This window comes from Anabrus simplex, chromosome 2 (assembly GCF_040414725.1).
Source record: "Anabrus simplex isolate iqAnaSimp1 chromosome 2, ASM4041472v1, whole genome shotgun sequence".
Lineage (NCBI taxonomy): Eukaryota > Metazoa > Arthropoda > Insecta > Orthoptera > Tettigoniidae > Anabrus > Anabrus simplex.
In genome coordinates, this window is record NC_090266.1 from 1,232,281,336 (window position 1) to 1,232,293,110 (window position 11,775).

The 11,775-nt window shown below is 37.7% G+C and overlaps 1 protein-coding gene across 1 annotated transcript in view; it reads right to left on the minus strand.

Annotated features, from left to right (window-relative positions):
• Positions 1–11,404, minus strand: part of geko — a 110,844-nt gene extending 99,440 nt beyond the window's left edge. The window contains exon 1 of the mRNA XM_067139829.2: positions 11,363–11,404. Within this exon, the coding sequence (XP_066995930.2) occupies positions 11,363–11,404 (42 nt within the window). The remainder of the gene's footprint in view (positions 1–11,362) is intronic.
• Positions 11,405–11,775: the final 371 nt, after the last annotated feature.

An 11,775-nucleotide genomic window follows, 5' to 3' on the forward strand; every position in this document is an offset into this window, starting at 1 on the left:
TACCTTGTTGCTGACCGCTGCCGAGGAAAGAGGCGCTTCCCGCCTCCTGCAATGTACTTAATACACTGAAAGATGGAACAGAAGTGGCCCGGAGACCCTAAAATCAGCAGTTTATATCCTCTCGCGGAAGGTTCTAGGCGTTAGGGGAATAAGAACACCCTCCCACAAACTTTTTATTGGGTAGGATACAGCAACATATTCAAGTTGGGGGAAGATACCTATGATTGGTCAGAAATTAATAACAGAAATTCGGGATTGGTTAAATGCAAAACAAGGGGAAAGAGAGGGGTATACAGCCAACTTAAAAAATAACTGAAAAAAATTTAGCAAAGACAAACATTTGAAATAAAAATTTCTCCAACAAAATAGTTCTTTGACTTCGCACTAGGGTGCACTATTGTTGATCTTCAGTAGTGTCCTCTAGAAGAGAAAGTTCATACTTCTTACTTCAAGTGAAACAAAAACACATCAAAAATGACACAGTTCGAAAACTCAAAATTTTCCACGTGGTGACATCTTCTGAGAAAGTAGACAATTAATAGCGTAGATACAGTTCAGACTTCCTCCAGCAGAGGAGTTTCAACAGGCGCAAATTTTAAATTAGCGGCGTGGAGGTGTACCGCCCGGTACAATTATTATTATTATTATTATTATTATTATTATTATTATTATTATTATAGTGTAATGCACATACTATTTAGCTTCTTACTCATGTACATAGTTCACTTTTATGCCATATTTATATTTACTTTATTACTTATTGTGTTCTCTTTATGCATTGCTTATTTTTACAGTTTGTATCTTACTTTGTCATTATGACTTTGTCTCTTTCTCATTATCTTTACGCTCCGAATTTTATTCCATTTTATATGTTGAACTCTGCTTTCTTTCTTCATTATATGTTGTCCAAATCTGTGATTTTTAGCTTACCTTTCATTTTACGATAGAATAGTACATTTCTTCTATATATGTATTGTCTGTAAAGGGGCAGGTCTGTGATGCCGCACGCGCGCTAGCGTGTCCTAGTCGGAAAGGACCGGGCAACCCGTTGCTTGCAATTGTTCCCCATGAACGAGGATTTCCCAGTAAAGGCAAAGGCTAAACACCTATTAAAATGATAATCATGTACTGCACCCTTTACCGGTAGAGATGCGGTGACTTGTACCGTTTCTTGCATCGCCTACTGTAAAAATGTACTTACAGCTACTGGAGATTCTTCCTTCAGGGGTGATCGGTTCCTGGTCGTCTTCCGGGTGCAATTAGGGATTATATCCGACGCATACTGATATTTAAATTCGAGGGTTGGGGAAAAAGTCATGGCAACTATTTTTTTTCTTGAAGATACCAGTCTGGTTGGAAAATGTGACATATATATACGACAGTACAAGGGGTTAACTACATGTGTGGACAATGAATAGCACTGAAATATCGTAACACACTAACTTATTACGGTAGTATACAGAGCAATATGACAACACAGTACATATAAAGTTGACATGACAAACCTGGGCCTAAAGCATAACATATATAGCATAATATATTTTAAAATTTAATTTCATAAACAATAAATGTTTTGTTTAATTTGAATGTTGCAGGGGGGCATTACAATGTTGGAAGCATGCTACTTCTTGGCAGTAAGTTGTTAAGGAGTACAGCAACCTTGTAAACAGCATAACCAATAATTTTTTTAAACCGGTTTGTTTAATTTTGTAAATAATTACACAATAAATATTTCATTAAATTCAAAATGTTCTTCTTATTGCATTCCCTTACACCTATCGAAAATATTCACACTTATACCACCTATAAAAGCTTGAGTTTACTAGAGAGTAACCTTGATAATGAACAAGTCTAATCACGCATAACCATTTTGACGCAATCGCTGCATGTTAAAATGGAATAACCTTAGTATTGCGCGTGCTTAGTCCCGTCAGAGACATCTCTGGCACAGGTAGAAAACTAAGTAGAAATGCGTTTTAGGAGGAGAAGGAGAGTCGTCTATGAGGTAAGGTAAAAGTTTTCAACGGATAGGCCAGCGTCTCAACCGTCTGTGCACATCAGCCTAGCACGGTAATATAGGTCGTAGTATACAACTTCTAATTACTAAATTGTGTGAACAAAAACAGCCTTCTAATACTCTCCGCAGTAAGGGCATATAACTCTGGTGTTGTTGGTTATTTGTCAGTCGCATAGAGACGTAAATCCTTGAGCAGCCCTCTCTATGCTATTCGAAAGGAGAGGGCTATATGCCACTACCGGGTTTTATCCTCTCTCCTTATATAATGACATTCATTTTTTCTTTCATGACGTTTGGAAGTGCATTTAGTAATCGTTCTTAACAGGTTCATCTCATTAAAAAAAACGACACCGTAGAGAAACGAGAAAAGGAATGGACACATGTCATGCACCCTTATCCATCAGTCCGCATTTCAAATCACTCCCGCTGTGACGTCACAACTCTGTCAGAAGAAGGCCTGGGCGTTCGGTTGTGTGCATTTTAAAATCGCCCGCGTTTATTACGTCACAGCACTGTCACTACTCCTAGGGGGGCTAGGCCAAATGAGGAGGAGGAGGGAAGGACATCTGACCGTAAAACTGAACCCAGGATGACGACTGTGCAGTTAGAACTCTCCAAAATGGCGACGGGAACGGCATATCTCCGTAAAACTGGGCTCTGTGTGGTCAGGCCCCTCAAAAATGGCGACGAGAAGGGCTTATGAACATAAAACTAGACCAAGATGGCGATGGTGTAGTTAGGCCCCTCTAAAATGGTGACGGAAATGCATCTGACCGTAAAACTGGGCCCTGTGTAGTTAGGCCCCACCATCAGGTTAGGCACTCTCTCTTATGCGAATCCCCATTGGCCTACTACTCGAGATGGCGTCGTGAGGTTCCCCTTTGCTCTACTACTCAATACAGAGTCGGGAAGGGCATCTGGCCATATAAGTGAGTTCAGACCCCTCCAAGATCTCGTCTGTGAGGTTAGGCTTGCTCTTTTATGCAAAATCTGCGAATCGACATTGCACTACTACTCAGCTAGGGGTCAATGACCTCAGGTCAGAACCCGCATACGTACAATACTAGGGGTCAATGACTTCGTGGGGAAATGCTGATTTAGCACCCATTATTTTAGAATCCCCCTTGCTACACTGCTAACGGGATACTACTCCCGAGGAAATTCAGCTCTCTCGGTATGAATTCCTCCCGGGTAAAATAATGAGAAGGTAAAATAGTCCTCCATTCGGATCTCCGGGTGGGCACTAGGACAGGGAGCAATCATTTGGAATGATGGAAAGGTTACTACAGACTAGGGTGGCGTGGAGAGCTGCATCAAACCAGTCTATGGACGAATGAATCAAGCAACAACAAGCGTTAAAGTATTAAATATATAAGAAAAGGCCAAATAAACAAGCACCCTTTGGAAAGGAGCAGATATGAGACAATAACAAAAATGTGTAAAGAGTATCAGTTATCATCTAGTGAGTGTCTGTTTCCCTCTACACTTTCCTTCGTAACGTAATATTACTCGCATTTCTGATCGTTCCAACACTTCACCTGAGTTTGAAATATTGAATAAAAATGTGTGCTAACAGTTCCTGCTGTCCTACGTACTAGGAAGCTGCGATTAATTACATAATTTCTTGCACACGCTAGAATTCGAACCGTGTATCCGCCGTAAGCCCCGACATGGCACTGCAGCCATATTTACCACACAGTGCTCGGAACTAAGAAGAGAGCAGGGAGGTGTATAACATCCACTTCATACCTCGGTTCATTTTATATTCTGCCAGAACAGGTCATTCCCCGAAACCTATCAGAAAGGCACGCAATAAGCAAACAATCTGTGGAGTGATCCTTTCATCTTGCGCGAAAATAACATACATTCGTTTTTCCTGTGCAAGTCTGCCTCGTTTCGCGTTGCTGACTGGTAGCGAGCAGTGTTAGATGGGTTGCGTTTAAGGGGCTGGTGGACATGGCGGTCTCCTGAGTTAGCAATTTATAGCAGCCTATGTGTTCTTTGTGCGGTTTCTTGACACGCCGTCACGTGAATTTATTTTATATTTTTACGTCCGGCTGTCCTTACTGGCACCAAGCTCATTTGAGGAGCAAATTCAGATGAAATGAATGATGGTGAATGAAGGTGGAAGGAATAACCTGTGCATGTGTCTTGAAGTGAAGATGGGACCATTCTCAGGGCTACCGACGGTGAGGTTCGCCGAATGCAGAGCTTGGTGCCACACCACCGCTTGTGTTGCTTCCTCGTGTATATCCAATATTAAATAATGGCGAATGGCCTGAGGAATAAGCTGTTGCAGGTCTTTCGAAATGACGCCAAAAGATGGCTTGCGCAACTGTGAGTATGGGGCCCTATCTACGACGAAGGTTAAAATTGGCAGTTCTGCCGAGAATCGTTCCCAGAACACCATGGACCACACGCCAGTACGCAAACTATTTAGCCATGGAATCGGGCTGTCCAGTATTAGTATGTAGCCTATAAATTGTCTTTGAAGGGTATACCGAAGGTTCCACATTGTTCAGAAGAAGTCATTACTTCGTACTACAACCATATTCCCGAGGTGAAATGTAGCCATAATGCGATTCTTTCCGTGGCCTCTTCCGTTTTCAATTTGATATATACAGTACTAAGACAGGTGTAGTGTAATTCAGTGAGCACATTGAAAGAGGAAATGGAGCCTCCCCTTTAAATAACCAAGACTAAAATGATTTTCGTGTGTCATGCGGTCATTGCCATCGCGATAAATGAGGTTCTTTGTGCAGAAGCCAGGGAGAACCCTGTTCCGCTGATGCACTACAATTTTCTTCCTTCCTTGTTTACGCATAACAGAGCATCCCAGTCATCTCCATGTAATCATGGGATATAAAATGAATTCAGTCAGGCAATTTTTCAACCCTCATCCCAACAGACAGGCAACTCATATTCGGATAAATGGTTCCCTCATCACAGCTCGTTTTGCATATCGAGCGAGGATACCAACGGGAAACGGAGTGCCTTGGTCATCAACGTCATCACTACCCCCTTCCTCCCACACTCTTCACCCCACATCCAATTGAGTCGGCACGTGCTCTCTCGCAGAATATACTGTTAGAGAAATTTACCTTGCGAAAACATGCCGTATATGTGACCTTCACTTCGCTAAAGCTGGCTGTTGAAAACGACGAAGCCTCAAATCTATACCATACGGTGTTCAATAATTCACTCCCAATTTTTAATGATTACAAGGGTACCTCTTTTAAGAACAGTGTTATATTTAGACCCTCTAGAAACTGTGAAATATTATGATTATTGGGTGTTACCCCTTGAACTATCATCCGCACCCAAATAGCTAAGGCGCATCTTAACTTAAAAACTGTATTTAATCAAGTGACTTATCTACATTCCTTGCATTTTAAACCTCTACACGAACGCTATGTGCCGCTGAGAATCTTGGGAACTTTCTTCCTCCCATCAGCTACTTCGTTAGCAAGGAGCAGCTTAGCAAGTTGTCATGGCTGCCAACCTTTAATTACCAGCTATGGACCAATACCTCTATATTGCCATCGGGAGTAATTCATTGTGCTTGGTGAGTAAACCTACCCTTACTTACCTGTCACCAGTGAAATGCATCATCTCGAATCTAGAGTATATGCACTTCACTTGTGCTAAAATTGTTTTCTATCAATGTGCCGGGATTTTATCAACATCGAAACGCGTGGAAAAGGACACCACCATGTGAAAATTAAATTCTGCTACTAATGACAACTGCGTTCGAAACCTGACGAGGTTAACAATCATTGTATACAGTTATGAGAAGTATTCTCAACCTTCCAGAGTGGTCGTGGTGATAGGATCTGTTACTAGGCCCTAAAGGTCCCTACATAAACTATGTAGAGTAAGAAACAAGAAATAAACAATGGGGACCAGAAATACACAAATAAGGAAAGGTAGAAACAAATTAACTAGAAAAGCAACTAACAGCAAGCATTAAGGACCTTGACAAGAAACAATAACATTATTTAGCGATTGGTGAGTAGCACTTTCTGGTCAGGCAAGGAAAGCAGTGGCAACTAGCTCACTTCTCATTGTGATGCTCCCACTGGTTATTACGATTTTACCATAAGAGCATAAAATTTCGTGGTGCTCTTCGAGGATCCAACCAGCCTCCGGGCCGAAGACTTAACATACATCATTAAGAATCTTCCGTACTGCATAGTTTCAAAGTTACACTTCAAGAAAATAATTTAAAATATATTTTACTACCATCAATAATTCTAAGCTGAATCTGGTATTTCTATGAAATATGGAAAGAAAGTTCTGCTCTATACATATATTTTCTTTCTTGCTGGCTTCGGCCTTGTCACTCAACCCACTGTGACCCACAACTTTCTCTTGTTCTGTGACTTTAATTTGAATCCATATTTTTGTAACTTTCAGGGTTAAACAATACATCGTTAACTGTACAACTATTCAAATTTGATGCAATATAGGTATTCTTTATATTATTTATCACCATTTTATAAAAAAATCATATTTTACTCCATACTTTGATTCTTTAATCCCCCATATGTATGTTCGAATTTAGGTATTTTTATTACATAATTATCCTAAAATCCTAGCAGTGATTATTATTATTATTATTATTATTATTATTATTATTATTATTATTATTATTATTATTATTATTATTATTATTATTAAATGCATGGCACTATGATTGCTCCGCCCTGAAAGAAAATTCGTACCGTGCGATGAGCAAGGACAAGAAAACAAAATGGCGATGTGCTGAATGCAGAAAGAAAGTGGACACTAGCAGTAACGCTAAAAAAAGCGATGACTTGACGGACATCAACAAAAAATTAACAATAGTTGTGGACTTGAAGATTCAGTGAATAAAATGAAGGAAGAACTGAGGGAAAGTGTTAAAAGTCAGAAGTTCATTTGTGAACAGTATGAGGACATTAGGACAGGAATGCAGAGCATGATTAAACAGATAAAAGAGTTGGAAAAGAAAGTGGAGTGTTTAACAGAAGCATGCAAAGAAAAGGATGATATAATTCATGAACAGGAAATAAGAATACAAGAACTTGAACAATATTCCAGAAATAGAAACCTTTTGCTACATGATATTCCAGAGAAAGATGAGGAAGATGTTGAAGAAATAGCATGCAGAATTGCAGCAGAGCTGGATGTTCCTTTGTGTAAAACTGAAATAGATGCAGCACACAGAGTTCCAACCAGGAAAGAAGGAGTACCTAAACCCATCATAATTCAGCTACCAAGGAAGAAGAGAGACTTAATGCTCGCAAGAAGGAAAAGCAAGACCATCCTTAACTCCAAAGTTATTGGACCAACTGAAGGAGGGAAGGTACTTGTCACGGAGCAACTGTCCCCTTACATGGCTAATCTTTGCTGGGAGGCATGGAGACAGGCGGACATCAAAGGATGGAAGTATGTATGGGTGAAGCAGGGAAATCTGTTCGCTAGAAAGGAAGAGAAAACTACTCCGGTAAGAATTCTTTCAAAAAAGACATTGAAAAAATCCAGTAACTGGCTGAAAGTATCAATATTTAATTTTACTCTAGTGTATCATAAATTTAGTTATGGATGTTAGCTACATTGATAGTTGTAGTTTATTACTAGACTCAAAGGTATACAATAATTGTGATGAATGGCTACAGATGACAAAGAAACAAGAAAGTGAAATGTCTCTACTTCATATGAATATAAGATCAATTAGAAAATATTGGGATCAGATGGTTATAATATTAAGACACAGCAGGCCACTGGTAGATGTGCTAATATTTAGTGAAATAAATGTAAATAATGAAATGGAAATTGAGCAGTATGAGTTAGAAGGATATAGTATGCATTATTCAATAAGAAATGTTTCTAGTGGTGGAGGAATAGTAATTTTTGTCAAGGAAGGGTTCATATTTAAAGAAAAGAAATGTATAACAAATCAGTTTGAAAATTTATCAGGGGAAGTTTGGATTAATGGAACACTATATGGGATCATTATGGCAGTATACAGACCACCTGACTATAATCCAAAGGATTTTGTGGAGGAGTTAGATCTTCATTTACACAGTATGAATGCCAGAAACTTAATAATTATTGGGGACATGAACATAGATATTCTGAAAGACAGCAGAGTCACATCCTTGTACAATAATGTGCTAGCAGATCATCAGTTAGTTCATTGCATTAACAAGTTCACAAGGGAAGAATATATAAATGGAAAACTAACACAATCCTGCATCGACCATGCATTGATTAGGAATGGGAAAAATGTAAGAGATTCTTCTGTAATTCAGACTAAAGTTTCTGATCATTATATAATAACTGTACAGATATCACATGATACTAGGTGTAATAAATATGTTCCAAGTGAAAAAGTTATAGATAACATACAGGAAAGGGTGAGTAAATCCATGTTAAGAACAGAAATAGAAATTATTGGAAAAGAAATAAATGAGAATGTATTATGCTTGCTAATATGAGTTCAGATGATATATACATGAAGATTTGCAATGCAGTTAACAAGGCAACTAATGAAACGAAGGATACAAAAACCAGAAGAGAAGGAAAGACATTCAACCGTGGCTGACGGGTGCTATAATAGAAAAAATCAAAGAAAGGGACAGACTTTTCAAAAGATAGAAAAATGCATCAAATTTAAATCCAGAAAATAAGGAAAATTTAAGGAGGTTATATAAAAGAATGAGGAATGATATAATAGCTGATATTCATAAAGCAAAAAGAAAGTATTACAGATTGCAGTTTGAAATTTGTAGAGGGGACATGAAGAAAACTTGGGAAGTATTAAATGATGTGCTAAAGACTAAAAAGAAATGGACAATAGAAGAAACGGTAAGACATTATTTAGGAAGGCAAAACTCACTAGAAAATATAGTTGATAACTTTTCAAAAACATTTTCAGAACAGCTAGACAAGGTAGTACATGAATGTAGGGTACAACGAAGACCATTACCTAATACAGAGAGACTTTTATCATTTTACGTACCACTAGCAAGTACAGCAGATATAGCAAACATAATTGAAGGAATGGACATAAATAAATCACCAGGCATGGATAAATTAACAGTTAAACATCTGAAAGATAACATAGACACAATAACACCAGTAATACAGAAGCTAATCAATAAAATAATAGAGACAGGTATTTTCCCAAAGGATCTGAAGACTGCCATAGTGAGACCTATTTACAAGCAAGGTTCACATTTACAGTATGAAAACTATAGACAGATATCTATTCTTCAAACTATAGGTAAAGTAGTTGAAAAATACATTGCTGATCACCTAATCTCATATTTAGAAAAATTTAAAATAATAGATGAACATCAATTTGCTTATCAAAAACACAAGGGTACAAGTAATCTTCTTGAGGAATTCTCCAATCTGATCAATGGGAAGTTAAATCAAGCTATGCACATTTTAGCTATGTTTATTGATTTCTCAAAGGCATTTGATTCAGTTTCCCATGAAAAAATTATTGCAGCCTTAAGCAAAATTGGGGTAAGAGGAACACCACTAAAAGTTTTTGAAAGTTATCTGACTGACCGAACGTATAGGGTAAAAATTGATAATATATATGGAGAAATAACTACTATTAAAAGAGGTGTTCCACAAGGAAGTATCCTTGGACCCATTTTGGTACATTATTTTTGTCAATGATATAAGCTCATGTTTTAAAAACTGTAAATATTTCATGTATGCAGATGATAAACTAATTGTATCAGTACATAAAAACCCAAAAGTGGCAGAGAAGCATTTACAAATGGAGTACAACTACTTTCAAGAATGGTGCCATGATAAGGGTCTAATAATTAAGACTTCAAAAACAAAAGTCTTGTACATTACTACGCCAAAAATGCAAAGAGAAAACATTAAAATAACAGGCCATTCAGTTCAGTGCATTCATGATGGTGAACAAAAATCATGCGATTGTGACTATGTAATAGAGGAAGTTGATAATATGAAATATTTAGGTATAATAATAGATAGATATTTTTCATGGAAGCAACATATTAATAAGTTGTGTGAAAGACTGAGGCTAAGCTTGTTCAAAATGCAAATGGTTAAGTATATAATACCTCATGATAGCTTAAAATTGGTTTATCATTCACTTGTTGAGTCACTTATATCATATGGTGTAAGTGTATGGGGATCAGCTTCTGTTACAGACATAAACATGGTACAAATGTTACAAAATCGTATTGTCAAACCATTCTTTTGGTATGAAAACACAGGAATATTTAGCTTAAGTGAGGATATGTTAACAGGGATGTACCAGAAGGAAAGGTTCTTGAGAGTTAAACAACTTTATATGTACAATATAATTAAAGAAAATTACTGGAAGCCTCAATATAGAATTGTAAATGAACATACTGTACACATGGAACAAGACTGAGGCATATAAGTTCTTTTCAGGTCATGAGGTACTACAACAAATATGGATCCAGAACACTGCAAGTTGTAGTTCCTAAATTTTTGAACAAGTTGCCCTCAGAATTGACACACTTGAAAACCAAATATCAACTAAAAAACATGTGAAACTATGGATCATAGATAATAAAATTACAGTTTAAATATTTGTTTATGAATGGAAAATGTACCAAAGACTTATCTATTTTGAGTGATACTTTCAGGGATTAAGAAAAACTCACACCACAGGACAAAATTACAATACTAATGTAAATATACATACTTTATTAATGTTGTAAACAGTAAGGATTGCAACAATGTATACAAATGTGAAACAACTACACCGGCAGATAAGCACATCAAGTGCTTTGCAGGTGTAAATAATTGCAAAGATAATGTATAATATCCTACTGCATATTTGCAAATGTATTTTGGATAAGTTATAAATAAATAAATAAATAAATAAATAAATAAATAAATAAATAAATAAAATTATTATTATTATTATTATTATTATTATTATTATTATTATTATTATTATTATTATTATTATTATTATTATTATTATTATTATTATTATTATTATTATTACCCCATCCAGTAGGGAATTACGAAAGCCAGTAACATGTGAGTTCCGATGAGGCTGAGGCTGAGAAGCTCCTCTATTTTGACTGGAAGTGCTCAGGAGCTCCACATCCCCACAGTTCGATCCCTCCGTAACGTGTTTCTAGTAATGTGACATGTTTGTGTGTCTCGCGACCCTCCTGCTACCACCAGTGATCGGTAGTAAAGCCAGCCACATTATCCAGGCGACTGCACTTGAATGCCTGCCATTCAGCACCAAGTACGGGCAGATGCGGCGAGGTGACAAGTGCCAAACCTTGCTGTGCCTGCCAGACATATGTCTCTATTACTCACCACTTCAAGTCCTCCCACATTGATTCTTGTTACATGCCCCATGACGCCGAGTACAAGTCTCTCTCTTCATTGCTATTTCCCTATTCTTCCTTGGAACAGACTTTACTCCTCCTTGTCTCTCGTAGGCTTTCAGTCTCGTAGATTGGACTTTCAATTCTCGATGAAATGGAAATCCACAGCCTGTTTTCAGTTTCAACCGGTTCAGGAATCGAAATGAATGAAACCCCCATTTAGCGGCGCGGACAAGAATTTTGCCGGATGCCGAAGCCTGTCGCACTTCTCTGGAGCGATGATTAATGACTGGCGGATGAAATGATATAGGAGAGTGTTGCTGGAATGAAAGATGACGGGAAAACCGCAGTACCTGGTTAGAAACCTGCTCTGCCTCCGCTTTGTCCAGTATAAATCTCACA